At 46.7% G+C, this 16,967-nt stretch overlaps 1 protein-coding gene across 1 annotated transcript in view; it reads right to left on the bottom strand.

Moving 5' to 3' along the window:
• Positions 1-16,967, bottom strand: part of LOC117350303 (rho-associated protein kinase 2-like) — an 84,850-nt gene that overhangs the window by 10,991 nt on the left and 56,892 nt on the right. The window contains exons 9-10 of the mRNA XM_033924545.1: positions 11,986-12,125; positions 6,742-6,866 (exon numbers count right to left, since the gene is read on the bottom strand). Coding sequence (XP_033780436.1) covers positions 6,742-6,866; positions 11,986-12,125 — 265 coding nt within the window. The remainder of the gene's footprint in view (positions 1-6,741; positions 6,867-11,985; positions 12,126-16,967) is intronic.

Here is a 16,967-nt window from a genome sequence, read left to right as displayed (position 1 = left end):
TCTGCCCTTCCTGTCATTTTAGCCCCCCAGCCTGTGAGCACCTGCTCTTCCCTCCCTTCCCAACCCCCTCACCAGTGGGATCCGATAGCACAACCTCTTTCTTCAGGGAAAGAGATGCTATATAGACTGGGGGGAGGGAGGGAAGAGAGATGTGCTGATGGGGAAGGGAAGAAAAAGGGAGAATGATTGGACATAGGTGTGTGGAGAGAGAGGGAAAGAGATGGTGCACATGAGGAAATAAGGAAAGAGGGAGAATTGTTGGATATGCTAGTGGTGGAGAGGAGTGAGGGAAAAATATTGAATGTTGTGGTGGAGAAAGAAGGGATGCAAGATGGAGTAATGTTGGACATTGCGGTGAAAGGAAGAGAGGAAGAAATGTAGCATGATGTTAGAGAGGTTTGATAGAAGGAAAAATGTTGGGCATGGGGCTGGTGGGGAGAGATAAAAGATGCTATACAGAGGCCAGTGGATAAGAGGTGGAGAAATGCTGGACTTGGTTGTAGCAAGGGAGGGAATGAGAGAGAGAGAGAGAGAGAGAGAGAGATGGTGAACAGTGAGAGAGAGAGGGAGAAATGTTGCACATGGGGGTGGAGGAGAGAGAGATTAAAAATACAGAAGACAGAAAAGCAGAAAAATTGAGAAACTGGAACTGACTTGATGGAAAAATAAATCTTCAGACAACATAGGTTATATATATATATATATATTTTTTTAATATATTGACTGAAATACAATATGTTAGCTTTGGGAAATGTATATAGCAGATATTTTTGTACTGTGCTCAACAGAAAAGGAACTGCATTTCTGTTTTTCTCCAGTATTACTTACTGAGTTTAACTTTTTGGGATTCCCAGTTCAATTTTTGTCTACTTATTTTTGTCTCTAATTTGTGACTCTGTGTTCTATATTTGGTGAGGGTCTGGCTTAAAATTTTCAATGCCTTAGGCCCATAAAATTGTATAAAATCATCTTTCTGCTTTGAGCAGGGAGATGCACGGAAGAAAATGAAGACTGTGGGAATGGTGAGGGGACAGGGATTGTAAATGTGCTCATTGCGGGGACGGTGAAGGGTTGGGGATGAAAATTCAGTGAGAGGACAGAGCTTGATCTTTGTTCCTGTGCCACTCTCTAGTTGGAAGGAGCTTCTGTGGACCAGATGATCTGAGCAAAATGTTCCAGATCAGAAAGGTTTACAATAGTGCCAAATGCCAATTAGGGTATATGAAAGACCAGAGTCTCAAAAGCTATTCAGTAGAAAACATAGTAAAAGCCTCCCTATATACAAATGCTAGGAGCCTAAGGACTAAAATGGGGGAGCTAGAAGTTATAGCCAGAAATAAGGACCTAGACATAATAGGAATCACAGAGACATGGTGGACAGAGGACAACAAATGGGATGTGGCCCTGCCAGGGTACAAACTCTACAGGAGGGACAGGGCACACAAGAAGGGGGGAGGAATAGCACTGTATATAAAGGACTCCATTCCTTCATCCAGAACAGAAACAACAATAAGGGCAGACAGTCTGTAGTCACTATGGGTTAAGCTGACAGGAGGGGAAGGAGCTGACATCAAATTGGGACTGTACTATCGCCCACCAGGACAGCCAGAAGCAAGCGACCTGGACCTGGAGGCCAAACTGAGGCAGGTGTGCAAAAGTGGAAGGGTGGTGGTTATGGGGGATTTCAACTATCCGGGAATAGACTGGGACATTGGGCTCTCAAATTGCACGAGAGAAACTAAATTCCTAGAGGCAATAAGGGACTGTTTCATGGAGCAGCTGGTCACGGAACCAACGTGAGGGGATGCCACTCTAGACCTAATCCTCAACGGGCTAGAGGGACCCGCAAAGGAAGTGGTGGTAACAGCACCATTAGGGAACAGCGATCACAACATGATCCAGTACAAATTAAACATGGGAACATCAAAGGTGAATAGAACCACAACGACAGCACTCAACTTCAGAAAAGGAAACTACAAGGACATGAGGAAAATGGTAGGAAAAAAGCTCAGCAACAGCTCAGGAAAGATGAAGACCGTAAAAGAAGCCTGGACACTGCTTAAAGGCACAGTGCTCGAGGCACAAGACCTGTGTGTCCCAAGGTTTAGGAAAGGGTGCAAAAAAAAATCGAACTAGAAACCCAGCATGGATAACAACTGCAGTTAAAAAGGCGATAAGTGACAAGAAATCATCCTTCAAGAAATGGAAAAAGGAACCAACAAAGGAAAACCAGGAAGAGCACAAAAGACACCAGAAAGAATGCCATCGAGAGGTCAAGAAAGCAAAGAGAGAAAATGAGGAAAGACTGGCAGGAGAAGCAAGAAACTTCAAACCCTTCTTCAGGTATGTAAAAGGGAAACAACCAGCCAAAGAGGAAGTGGGACCACTGGACGACGGAGACAGGAAAGGAGCAATAAAGGAGGAAAGAGAGATAGCTGACAGGTTGAACAAATTCTTCTCGTCAGTCTTCACCAGAGAGGACACATCCAATATCCCAGAACCCGAGGTGATTATAAACGGAGAACACGACGAAAGGCTGATACAACTAGAGGTAAGCAAAGAGGATGTCCTCAGACAGATAGACAGACTGAAGAGCGACAAATCACCGGGCCCGGACGGCTTCCACCCAAGGGTACTAAAAGAACTGAGAAACGAAATAGCAGAGACACTTCGCCAAATATGTAACCTCTCCCTAAAAACTGGGGAGATCCCAGAGGACTGGAAAATAGCAAATGTCACGCCCATCTTTAAGAAGGGATCAAGGGGTGACCCGGGAAACTACAGGCCTGTGAGCTTGACCTCGGTTCCGGGAAAGATGATGGAAGCAATGGTAAAGGACACAATCTGCGAACACATAGAAAACAATGGACAACTGAAGGCGAGCCAGCATGGCTTCTGCCAGGGAAGGCCATGCCTCATGAACTTGCTGTACTTCTTTGAGGGAATAAACAGCCAGATGGATAAGGGGGAATCCATAGACATCATTTACCTTGACTTCCAAAAAGCCTTCGACAAGGTACCTTACGAACGGCTACTTAAAAAGCTGTGGAACCACGGGGTGCAAGGGGGATATCTACCGATGGATCAAACACTGGTTGGCAGGCAGGAAACAGAGGGTTGGAGTAAAGGGCCAATACTCAGACTGGCAATGGGTCACGAGCGGAGTTCCACAGGGGTCGGTGCTGGGACCTCTACTGTTCAATATATTTATTAACGATCTGGAGACGGGGACAAAATGTGAGGTTATCAAATTTGCTGATGACACCAAACTCTGCAGCAGAAACACGGAAGACTGTGAAGACCTGCAAAGGGACCTAACGAGACTGGAAGACTGGGCAAAAAAGTGGCAAATGAGTTTTAACGTAGAGAAATGCAAGGTCATGCATGTAGGGAAAAAGAACCCGATGTTCAGCTACAAAATGGGGGGAACACTGCTAGGGGTGAGTAACCTTGAGAGGGACCTGGGGGTGATGGTCGACACATCACTGAAACCATCGGCGCAGTGTGCGACAGCCTCAAAGAAAGCAAACAGAATGCTGGGCATCATCAAAAAAGGTATCACAACCAGGACGAAAGAAGTCATCATACCGCTGTATCGCGCAATGGTGCGCCCGCACCTGGAGTACTGTGTTCAATACTGGTCGACGTACCTCAAGAAGGACATGGCGGTACTAGAGGGAGTGCAGAGGAGGGCGACTAAATTGATAAAAGGTATGGAAAATTTTTCATACGCTGACAGGTTAAAAATGCTGGGGCTGTTCTCCCTGGAGAAAAGGAGACTTAGAGGGGACATGATAGAAACCTTCAAAATCCTAAAGGGCATAGAGAAAGTGAATAAGGACAGATTCTTCAAACTGAGGGGAGCCACAAACACTAGGGGTCACTCGGAGAAATTGAAGGGGGACAGGTTTAGAACAAATGCTAGGAAGTTCTTTTTTATCCAGAGGGTGGTGGACACATGGAACGCGCTTCCGGAGGATGTGATAGGCCAGAAATCTGTACAGGGGTTCAAGGAGGGTTTGGATAGGTTCCTGGAGGAAAAGGGGATAGAGGGGTACAGATAGAACTTGAGGTAGGTTATAGAAGTGGTCAGAAACCACTTCACAGGTCGCGGACCTGATGGGCCGCCGCGGGAGCGGACCGCTGGGCGAGATGGACCTCGGTCTGACCCAGTGGAGGCAACTTCTTATGTTCTTTCATTCATCTCAGATCCCCAGCTTAGTGCTAGATTGCTGTAATGAGTGTATTTATGTAATGGGTAGGATTTCTGAAGGGAAAAGGGAGAGACATGCCTCAAGATTTAAGGATTAACTATGGACAATAATTTTCCTACGACTGCCAGTATAGACTAAAAACAAACAAACAAAACAGAGTAACACTTCAACCTCTTTAGTAAAATAATTAATATATTTTATAAAGGTTAATTTAAAAAGAGAAGAACACATTTTTTTCAGTTCAAAAAGTTTTATTACTGAATATAATAAAAACACTGTACAACTATGAGAAAACAATTGCACTACAGAAGGCCCAATAAGAAACACCTCCATAAATGTTGCATGATCTATACATTACAAGGGTAAGAACAGCGCTCCGTTGCCTAAGAGTCCACAGGATCAAAATATTTTCCAACAAAAGGCTCAGGTAGCTTCCCTACACACGACATACCACTGCTAATAACCCTTTTGTTTTTCAGTGTCTGTCATACATGAGCACTGGCATGTGTGGTAGTAATGATGGATGGTGAAATGGGGGGGGAGGCAGGGGGCAGGGAGGAGAGGCATTGGGGACCCCTCCTTAATTTCTGCCCTGGGCCACAGCATGTCTAATATGATGCAGTCTCGGGACAATATTTTATAACTTCCTAATCTCAGTATTAAGATGTTTTCCCCTCCCCCTCGAGATGCACAGTACCCTCACTCATAGCATCTATAATAATAAAATGCTAAGCGCGCATGCGCACTCTCACCGCGTGCTTCCCTTATCCCTGATCTGTCGGACTGTGGCGGTAAGAGTGCGCATGCGCGCCAGACATGCCTCCTTGCTCTCCACCTCGCGCAATATGGCCCTACTAGCCGAAGTTTCTTTTTAACTTAAAAGACGCTGCAGCGGCTCCTCACATGAGTCGCTCCTGCGTCGGAGAAGGCTTCCAACACAGGCAGCGATCATGAGAAGAGCCGCCGGAAAGTTAAACAAGCTCGCAGCGGGCTTGCTGGCTCTGGAACACTTGCAATTACCATCTCGGTGGCGGCTTTTTTTTTTCCTCTTCGACTCCTTCCACGCCTCTGAAGGTGATTTCCAGCTGGGAGGGGGAGGGGAAGCGGATGGTCGGGGCCCGGGCTGTTCGGTCCGTGTAAGCTCCTCTCTCGCGGTCTTGCCAGCTCAGGCTCCCTTACATGCAGGCGGGGATCGAGAGAAGTTCTCTGGCTTTCTGGCTCTCAATCCACCATCCGGTCCTACCTTTAAGTTTATCTTCGGCAGCGGCAGTCAGGCCGGAAAAAGGAAGTCGCGTCAGGAGGGGTGTGGGATGCGGCAGAGGGAATTTTCCCAATGGGTGCAACTGGGTGGGCCTTGAGGCGGCTATCGGTGGATGGAACCTCTGATCAGGGGCAGAGCAAGGTAAGTGTATCATAGGGATAAGAAGGAGGAGGGGGGCAGAGCAAGGTAAGTGTATCATAGGGATAAGAAGGAGGAGGGGGGGAAGAAAAAGGAAGGGAGGCCTACTGCTGGACAGGGGGAGCAGGAAAGAGGTGCTGATGGACAGGGAGGGGTGAAGAAAAAGGAAGGGAGGCCTACTGCTGGACAGGGGGAGAAGGAAAAAGGTGCTGCTGGACAGAGGGGAGGTAAAACAAAGGGAGAAGGGCTGCTGCTGGATAAGGAGAGCAGTGAAGGGGTGGTGGTGGACACAGGGGAGGTAAAAGGAAGGGAGAATAGACAGGGGAAGCAGGCAAGGGGTGGTGGTGGACAGCCAAGGAAAAGAAAGACAGAAATACAGAAAGCGGCTAAGGAGAGAGAAAGAAATAAAGACAGACACACACATATATTCTAGCACCTGTTAATGTAACGGGCTATAAGACTAGTATGATAATAAAGTGATATAATATTCACACTTGATTTTTAAGGAATGTGTGGCGCAGCAGTTAAAGGAACAGCCTCAGCACCCTGAGGTGGTGGATTCAAATCCATGCTGCTCCTTGGGATCCTAGGCAAGTCATTTAATCGCCTGTTGTCCCAGGTACATTACCTGAATAAATTCCCTGGGGAGGATGGTATAGAAAATCAAATAAATCTTCACCTGTGTTTTGCCATTTGTAGGGCACAGACCCTAGAAGCCTGTCTGGCACTGACAACTTCTCTTGTTCAACATAATTCCTTAACTGCCATGTTCTGATTCCATCCTCCTATTTAGGCAACCCATGGGCTTATCCCATATTTTCTGAATTCCTTCAATGTTTTTGACTCCACCATCTATCCTGGAAGGGTGATCCAGGGGTTCACTGACCCATCTGTGAAAAAAGTATTTCCTGACATTACCCCCACATCTACCACCCTACAACCTCCATTCATATCCTGAGTTCTGGATTATTCCAAGCAACCCTGATTGGTTATTGTTGGAGACAGGATGCTCGACTCTGAGTTCCATTGATCTGCCTCAGCATGATATTTCTTATGTCTTTGCTATGCATTCTTCAAAACATCATTTAATCTGCCAAACCCAATAGTCGTGAATTCAAGTAATCTCACCTGTAATGGAACTATATAAACTATTCCTGAGGATCCATTCTGGGATTTCTCCTGTTCTGATGCAATCCAGCACGAGTTTCTCATATTCTGTGCTTTCTAAATCATTCTTAGTATTTACAAGGCTTCTGCAAAGGATCACAGCAACCCATTTGGTAAACTCATTTAGAAAACAGAAAGAAAATCATCATCACGGCAATCATTATCCTCCTAAATTTTTTTTGTCAAACTATAACACCGTTTTGGGTGAGCCTCCCCATAAAGATGGTTAATAAATTCCAAGAAACAAACATGCACTTATATATTAGGGGAAAAAGTACAATGCCTAGTGGTTTCAGTGCTGAGTGAGTAGGCTGCTGAAAGGATGGGAAATCACAAATTGGTAAAACCAAAAAAAGTCAAATACAAAAGAGGTGTACTGTAGTAAATCTAAGTCAAAATCACCTCTGTGATTAGCAACTGAAATAGTACAAAGCTTTTTCGAGACAAGCCTCAGAGACCTTACATTCAAGCAGTGTTCAGCTGCGTACATATAGCAGGTCAGAATCTCAATCACTGGCTTGTACCAAAGAATGTACTATAATTTTAAATGTTATAAATATTTTTTTAAATAAGTTATTTAAATTGATTTTAAATTCTAAACGTGTCTATCGTTCAGAAAAATCCCACTTTCGACGATAGTGCATAAACTGCTGTTTTCACTATTTCACAGATAAGTGCTGTTTTTCAGTTTATGCACCATCGTTGAAAGTGGGATTTTTCTAAATGTTAGACACGTTTAGAATTTAAAATCTATTTAAATAACTTATTTTAAAAAATATTTATAACATTAAAAATTATAGTACATTCTTTGGTACAAGCCAGTGATTGAGATTCTTTCTGACCTGCTATATGTACGCAGCTGAACACAGAGGTGATTTTGACTTATATTTAAAATCACAAATTGGCTAAAGAGACATTTAATATGACATTTTAGAAATCCATATTCAGAAATCTAAAGGGTGGTAAAATGAAATACATTTCTTTCTACATTAATCTGTACCTGGATAGTCAAGTGGAAAGTGCCACCGAATTTATCTGGCTAAATGTATCTAGACAAAGTTCTGCAGATAACCTCAGGCTGGTGGTGGGCAGACTTGCACAGTCTGTGTCTCGTATACGGCAATTTGATTTAGGATGAGCAGGAGATAGGGTTCCCAGATGTCTGGATTTCTCCGGCCATGTCCTCCTTTTGAGGACATGTCCAGGGATCCGGACACTTTGTCCGGGTTTTGAAAAACTTCTGATGTCGGGATAGCAACGCGGTGACGTCACGCGCACACACGCAAAATCATCGCATCACACCCATGCATGCAACGTCATCGCATCCATGCATGTGCAGATGCCGTCCTGACACACAAACAGGTTAAGGGGGCTGGGGTTGGAGCTGGAGATGATTTCCTTTTTCCCTGAAGAACCTACCTTCACTGGCATGAAGGTCCAGCAATCAATGGACCGCTATGCCATCTGATGCCCACAAGAAATGACTAGGGGAAGCCCTGCTGTGATGTTGGTGGAAGGAGCCTCTAGTCCTTTGGGGCAAGATGCTATGTTGTCTTCCCTGGCATTCAACCCACCAACATGTCCCACCGCGATTCAGGCAGGATTTGCACGCTCCAAACCAGTGGAAGTAAAAATGTAATAATATGCTGAATTGTTGCTTCAACATTGCCTTGATAATGAATGTGACTGTTAAGCAGACTAGAAGGACTATGCAGGTTGTTATCTGTCATTATTTACATGTTACATGACCTACCCAGTCTGCCTATTTGTATCTATTGTGCTGTCACAGCTTCCTTGATCAATGGTTGTCCTCCAACATGATCTCAATGACACTATCTTCAATTTTTATTAACAGGTCTAATGTTACATTACAATGCACGAGCTCCTGAACCAGGTGCCTAAAAAAAAGCTTTTGTGAGAATTCCAGTGTGTCCTTAATTCCAGTTGATAGAGTAGCTGCTACATTCTAATCTACATCTGGTAGGTACAAGTGTTAAATATAAAATTATTATTCTATTCATAAAGGTCTTGCACATGGTGCTGTGGACCTTGCAACTTAGTAATCCTCTCTGTTCCATCCTGCTCTCAACACTCTTCAAAGCAAGTGATCTTCTCGTTATCCATCTGCCTTGAGATTTCTCAGTGACTCGCTTTCCCTTACATTGGACCATATTGCTGAACTCTCTACTCCTTGAAATCAGTCTGGACCTGGTTTTCCTCAAATTCAAGAAGAAATCCAAATGCTGGCTCTTCCAACTTACCTTTGACCGACTTAAATGTCTCCTCTAGATCTATAAATATCCTTTATTTCGCTATTTTACCTCTCTGTACAGTCCCCTCCATTTGTCCTGTGACTTGCCAATCAGCTCCTTCTTTCCTGCGTTTCCTTTCTTCTTCATCCACCCAACATTCTCTTTCTCCTACTTTTCTTCTCATCCTGTTCCAGGCCTCCCTCTATTTCCTCTTCTTCATTGATTGTGTAAACTGCTGAGCAACCCAATGGTGCAATTGATGGTATATTAACCATTGTAAACAAATAAGATGGAATAAAAGTATAAAGCATTTTCATTTGAAGTAAAACTTAAATAACTTTCCCACTTAAAAGAGAAAAAAGGGCATTGGGAGGGGTTTAAATACATCAAGCATCAGTTATAAGCCTAAAGTCAAAGGGAGGAGAAGATGACCCACATAGAGCCACAGGTACAGCCCTGGTCACTTTTCTGGGCAGATTGGATGGGCTATGATGGACTTTATCTGTTATCCTTTTACTAAGCTGTACTAGGCGTCAGAACAGGAGCCATGGCCTCCCCAAAAATTGGTGGTCACCGGTTAGTGGCCACCCTCCCTTCTGTTTCCCAACGTTGTACTTTAAATCTTCCAAGGCAGCTGCCCTGAAGATTTAAAGTACAACGTCGGGAGGAGGTAGGGGGTGGAGTTGGGAGCTGGTGATGGGCTGTGCTACAGGATTCCACTGGGGCTAGGACGGAGCTCCCAGGCTTCCCCAAACCAAACAGCATTCTGCTGCCTATGAAATGGCCTGTGCTATTTTTATAACCTCATAGCTACCTTCGGAGCATACATAGACAGTTCAAGAAGTTATTGTAGTGGTGTAGTGGTGGCAATGAAAGAAGGCTATCTTATTGGGAACAGAGGTGGATTTTTAATTGAATACATTTTCTCCTTTCGGTCTGAATGCTCTGATCGAATGGATGACGTTGGTGTGAATGTGTGTTCTGATTGGTTGTCTTCTGATCAGCTGAGTAGTTTAAATGCAGTGAAAGATGCCACCACCATTTTCAGATAAGAGAAAGGCTTCTGATGATGAGTGGCATGTACAAGGAGGTGAGAATATTAAAAGTGGGAATCAGTGGGTTATTGTAACTTTATTAATGGATTATATTAAGTGACATGAAGTTAATGTAAATGTTTTGCTGTTTGTAGGGAAAAAACCTTAAGACAGCCTAAGGGCGAAACATGATATCATGTCAGGAGTTCCCTTTTAAGATCATTGGGGGCATTAGTAAGATGACTACTGATTAACCTAATAAGTTGGAATAAAAACCATGAAAGTACAGATAAAAGATTAAGGATAAAGTATTTGAACAAAATTGGCAAATACAAAAAATATTTATGAAAAACTTATATAAATATGGACTTATGAAGATATATGCTACAATAACTTCTTGAACCGTCTATGTGGGCTCCGAAGGTAGCCGCTGGAGCCCATGATTAGAAAAAGTTATAATTTAATGTGATGAATCTACTTTTTAATATTTTGCTATACAGTGTCTCTTCACATAGAATTGTGTACTGAAGAAGAGCTGACTGATTTTTTTATAACCACCCACTGAGGCCATTTTTTAGCGTGGCTCTAAAACGGCCGCAATTTAGCTTTCCCTATTAATTGCCACATGCTAATTTTGAAATAGCCATTAGCTCATGAGACCTTTATGTCACCTATTTTGTAGGTAGTAAGGGCTCTCTCTGTAATCGTAATTATCACGTGCTGATTAGCGCAGGCCATACCTATTCTCCTCCTCCAAACATACCACCACCACCCCCGCCTTGTAGAATAAAATATATTTTTTAGCACATGGGTAGCATGCACCGAGCTTACAGTTAGTGCATGGATGCTTGCGCCAATTATAGGCAAGCAGTAAGCACGTATCAGTGTTTACTGCTGATTAGTAAAAGGGTCCCTGTATTACTATGTTAAAGTTTAATTAACAGTTACTGCAAGGATTAGAGGGCAGTAACAGTTAACATATCTTTTGGAACAGGCTTTCTCTCCGATATGGTTAGGATATGGAGGTCTCTGATATGGTTAGGATTTACCAGAACTGTAGCCTATAATTTTATTTTATTTTTAATGTTAATAGTTTTTAATTTTATTTAAAAAGGGGGGGGGGAGAGAAAAAAGAAAGGAAAAAAAATTTTCTTCTTTTTTTTCCTTTTTGGAACATAGTTATTTTTATTGCATGTTTTATAAATTTTGTGAACTGCTCTGTTATTGCATAAGAAAGGGCATTATAGTAAATAAAATAAACCATAAACACATGACTGGGAGACTTATGTACTAATTCAAACACTAATGGCTTGCTGTGGTGGGGAGAAGGGTAAAAGAGATGCAGAACATGAGGATTATGACATTTTCAGTTCTGTACATATGTTTAGTCTGGTTTTAGTGCAAATTCGTGCTTTGGCGTATGCTTTTAATGTGCAGTTCATTAGCATGCCACTTTTTCCCTCCAAGTACCTAACCCCATATGTTATTTCTCACAGTCTTCGCTCATTCTGCCAAAATCTTGCTGTTCCCTCTTTCTTCCAGAATAGCTTCCAGCAGCAGCCAAAGACCCTAATATTCTGTGCTGTTGCTTGTATATGGCCCAAAACTGAATATTCAGACCTTGTTCAGCCAGCATTGGTCAATGTTTACGAGGGGTCACTGAAAAGTTCTCAGCCCAACCAAGAAGAGAATGATGTGGAGTCATGAAACTTAACATGTTATTCCACACTTTTGTTTTATTTCATATCATTGAAACAAAAAGTGTCAAGAAAAGTGTGGAAAGACTTGTACGTTTCATGGCTCCACATCATTCTCTTCTTGGTTGGGCTGAGAACTTTTCAGCGGCCCCTCGTAAAAGAACACTTCCTGCTGCAGGCTGAATATTGGATGGAATGGTATTTTTCTCTAGTAAACAGTACCTGTCATGGTCCAAAAGTATATTTCCAGCAATTGTTTTATTAAATGTTTTCTTCCAATCAGCTATTTCAGCATCATTCTTCTTGAAAAGATGGTTGACAAACTGCTGTTCCTCAGGCACTTCACAGTACATAAGATGAATCTAGGAGAATAAAGAGCATGTTTCACTAGAACGCTGCTGATCAGATAGTAAGATATGCCCTGTTTTTCAAGAGATTTTCCAGTTCTACAATAAAATACGTTCATATGCCTTTATAGTTTTATTCCATACTAGTGTTTAAGCCCATTACATTAACGGGTGCTAGAAAGCAGCCCCCTTTTCCTCTCCCCCTCCAGTTCCTCCCTGATTGTCTCTCCGTGGCCCCCTTCTGTCTTCCCCCCCAAGCAAAACTGTCTGCCTCCCAGCACACCCCTCCACCAAAGCAGCCCCCTTTCTCTCTCCCCCTCCAGTTCATCTGCCCCATTTCATCATCTTCCCTTTGATCAAGGTCTCTCCCTACCTGTTAAGATGCATTATCTCTCACCTCCCAGTTCTGGCCCCTCAGGTAAAAGATCGGCCCTCTCCCTTGCTCTTCCCTCGATTTCATACCCTCTTCTCCCCCTCCCCTTCCGTGGGTCGGGCGTCATCCTTACATTGTCCGCTCCCCGCCGGTATGCAGGTCGGCAAGTCACCGGCAGAGCCAGCAAAATACAGGCTGCTTCCAGGAAGCATGGAAGAGAGGCTGCCGCTGTTCCTCTTCGCCTGCCTTTGCGTCCCCTTGCTGCTGGGCGGCGGCAGCGCCCTGGACCTGCACTTTTTGGGCCCCGAGGCCAAAGTGGCACTCAACCTGTTGCTGGGGGCGGATTGGACACGAAATTCGTGGTGCCGGAAAGGCTCTGAACGCGAGCTGGGAGGAAGACTGGCGGTTGCTGAGGCTGCGGCCTCCCGAAGACAGCGCTCAGCTGCCCAGGAACCCCGTTACACTCTCGGTGCGCCTCCGGGTCCACATGCATGGCCTGCACTGCACACTCCAAAGAGGGGAGCAGAAGGAACGGCGGTGGTGACAGCAGTTTGTTTCGCATTGAGTGAGGGCGGGAGGGGGGGAAGCTCCAGAGTGCTCCCTGCCGCCGCGTTCTAAAATAGAATCTGGCCACGGATCACTGTCACCTGCCGGGGTCTCTAGAAGCAAGGAAAAGACCCCTGACAGGCAGCAGCACAACCCTGGCGTGGCTCCCAAAGTGGAAAACCTCACTGGTGTCCCAATACTTTGGGCTTTGCAACAATAAAGCACAGCGAGCCAAGTCAAATCAAAACAATGTCCAAAGTTTAATTTGTCTCCAAAACCCCAACGATTAGGAAACCAAAAAAAAATCATATAAAGAAGCACTAGCGCATAAGCTTCCTTTTTCTCCAAAGAAAAACAGATTTTTATCTTTCAAACAGTTCAATGAAAGAACAGCAGTGTTTAGGTTAGATAAGTTCACAGTCAAGGTTCTAGGGTTCCACCCTGCCCTGAACCACAGTCTCAGTAAGAACACACAAAACTAGTCCCAAAAAGAAGTCCTCAAGAATACTCTTGAGTCCTGGACTTTAAATCCAAAAAATCCGGTTTCTTCACCAAGCATTACATTTCACATTGTAGAGCCAACTTTAATCGAGAAAAAAAAAATAAAATTCCTACTGCAGGCTCTTGTTATTCCAGCAATAATCAGTTTCAGTCCTTCCCACTGTTGGGCCACAGAATTGCTGGTTCCCCTTTTATTACTCAGCTTTAACAAGCTCCCTCTGAATCCCAACCCTCAGATCTTCGGGGCTCCTACCCCAATTCTGTAAGTCCTTGGAACTTAGAAAGCTAACAGGGAAACTGCTTCACAAACCAGAAAACTTTCTTCAGTTTCTCTGGGCTTTTGCACAGCTGGAGTGCAGCACTGTAATCAAGCTGGTGCAGCACTGCTCTGAGCTTGGCTTTACACACCAAACAAAAATAGTTTCTATCAATCTTCACCACTAAATTCTTATTCACCTCCGTACCTGCAGTACTTAGTGAGAAGCTGCCAAGCTCACATCCATGGCTTCCTCGATGTCAGCTTCAGGCATTGTCCATTCATCCGTGTCCATATTTTCTGGAATACCCAGTTGCTCTGCTGGTTCCTGAGCAATGGAATCCTCACACTCCATGGGTTCTTGAGCGAGGTCTGGCCTTTGCCTGGCCCGGAGAACCTTCTCTGCCAGGTCCTCGTGTGCAGCCCCTCTTACTGCCTTGGAGAGCTGTTTAAGAGTCTTTGGGCCACACCCTGTACTAGGTGTTTGTGTGCCTAACTTTCGTGCTCTTGAGCTCCCCCCAGGTTACCGGGCAGAATACATCTGGGAGCCTGATTAAACCTCTTAATGTAGCTGGGGTTTTTACTGGGCCCTGGACCTGACTTGTATTCTGGCTCCTGATCAGGTTCAGATGGCTCAGGATAGGCAGCTCTGCTTTTGGTATCCCCTGCCTGTTCATTCTCGATCACTCCCTGGTCTCGGGCACAGGTTTTAGGCTGGGGTTTCACTCTAACATGAACATCTCGGGGAGCGGATATGTCACATCACACACCACAGCGGCAGGGAACACGAATCCCTAAGTGCGCATGCATGCTTAGGGTTTTATTATTCCATATATTGGTTGCTAGCAGTGTGGTTGGTTCAATCTACAGCATTAACTATGATCTTTAAAATTTTGAAGTATAGCATTACTATTAGTGATCTGCACAGCAAAAAAATAAAATAAAAAGCTCTTGTCATGTGGCTTCTTTCCTGGGTTTTTTAAGTGTTTTTGGTTCACTTCACACATTTGTTTTAACAATTTTTTTTAAACACGTTAGAACTTTTTACACATACATATTTATTTACATGTGCTAATGTGTGAGCACCCAAACTGATTGCACATTAATACAGGCATATCCCTAGGGCCTATATAATTAAAAATAATTTTGTTGCCTCTTTTTTGTCCATTTTTGCTACATTTATTTGACACTGACTAACTGAGTATTCCAGCTGTTAGATAGGCTCAGCTGGATATTACCGTATTTTCGCGGATATAACGCGCGCGTTATACGTGATTTTACGTACCGCGCATACCCCTCGCGCGTTATATGCCTGAGCGCGGTATACAAAAGTTTTTAAACATAGTTCCCACCCCGCCCGACGCCCGATTCACCCCCCCAGCAGGACCGCTCGCACCCCCACCCCGAACGACCGCTCGCACGCGCTCCCACCCGCACCCGCATCCACGATCGGAGCAAGAGGGAGCCCAAGCCCTCTTGCCCGGCCGACTCCCCGACGTCCGATACATCCCCCCCCCGGCAGGACCACTCGCACCCTCACCCCGAAGGACCGCCGACTCCCCAACAATATCGGGCCAGGAGGGAGCCCAAACCCTCCTGGCCACGGCGACCCCCTAACCCCCCCCCGCACTACATTACGGGCAGGAGGGATCCCAGGCCCTCCTGCCCTCGACGCAAACCCCCTCCCCCCAACGACCGCCCCCCCCCCCAAGAACCTCCGACCGTCCCCCAGCCGACCCGCGACCCCCCTGGCCGACCCCCACGACACCCCCACCCACCTTCCCCGTACTTTGTGTAGTTGGGCCAGAAGGGAGCCCAAACCCTCCTGGCCACGGCGACCCCCTAACCCCACCCCGCACTACATTACGGGCAGGAGGGATCCCAGGCCCTCCTGCCCTCGACGCAAACCCCCCTCCCTCCAACGACCGCCCCCCCCCCCCAAGAACCTCCGACCGACCCGCGACCCCCCTGGCCGACCCCCCCACCCCCCTTCCCCGTACCTTTGGAAGTTGGCCGGACAGACGGGAGCCAAACCCGCCTGTCCGGCAGGCAGCCAACGAAGGAATGAGGACGGATTGGCCCATCCGTCCTAAAGCTCCGCCTACTGGTGGGGCCTAAGGCGCGTGGGCCAATCAGAATAGGCCCTGGAGCCTTAGGTCCCACCTGGGGGCGCGGCCTGAGGCACATGGGCCAAACCCGACCATGTGTCTCAGGCCGCGCCCCCAGGTGGGACCTAAGGCTCCAGGGCCTATTCTGATTGGCCCACGCGCCTTAGGCCCCACCAGTAGGCGGAGCTTTAGGACGGATGGGCCAATCCGGCCTCATTCCTTCGTTGGCTGCCTGCCGGACAGGCGGGTTTGGCTCCCGTCTGTCCGGCCAACTTCCAAAGGTACGGGGAAGGGGGGTGGGGGGGTCGGCCAGGGGGGTCGCGGGTCGGTCGGAGGTTCTTGGGGGGGGGCGGTCGTTGGAGGGAGGGGGGTTTGCGTCGAGGGCAGGAGGGCCTGGGATCCCTCCTGCCCGTAATGTAGTGCGGGGTGGGGTTAGGGGGTCGCCGTGGCCAGGAGGGTTTGGGCTCCCTTCTGGCCCAACTACACAAAGTACGGGGAAGGCGGGTGGGGGTGTCGTGGGGGTCGGCCAGGGGGGTCGCGGGTCGGCTGGGGGACGGGCGGAGGTTCTTGGGGGGGTGGCGGTCGTTGGGGGGAGGGGGTTTGCGTCGAGGGCAGGAGGGCCTGGGATCCCTCCTGCCCGTAATGTAGTGCGGGGTGGGGTTAGGGGGTCGCCGTGGCCAGGAGGATTTGGGCTCCCTCCTGGCCCAATATTGTCGGGGAGTCGGCGGTCCTTCGGGGTGGGGGTGCGAGTGGTCCTGCCGAGGGGGGAGAAGAATCGGACGTCGAGGGGGGGCATCAGGCTTTCAGGATGGGGACAGGACTTCAAGGGGGGACAGGCAGATCTTCAAGGGGGACAGGCAGACCTTCAAGGGGGACAGGACTTTAAGGGGGGACAGGCAGACCTTCAAGGGGGGACAGGACTTCAAGGGGGACAGGCACGGAGAGGCGGGGCAGTGCACCGAAAGTCAGGGCGGGTGAACGGTGAGTCGGGGCAACCAGAGGAGAGTCGGGGCAGTGCACCGAAAGTCAGGGTGAGTCGGGGCAACCAGATGAGAGTCGGGGAGGGCGAAAGG

The sequence above is a fragment of the Geotrypetes seraphini genome, chromosome 1, assembly GCF_902459505.1.
Source record: "Geotrypetes seraphini chromosome 1, aGeoSer1.1, whole genome shotgun sequence".
Lineage (NCBI taxonomy): Eukaryota > Metazoa > Chordata > Amphibia > Gymnophiona > Dermophiidae > Geotrypetes > Geotrypetes seraphini.
This window is presented reverse-complemented; position numbering and strand designations above follow the sequence as displayed.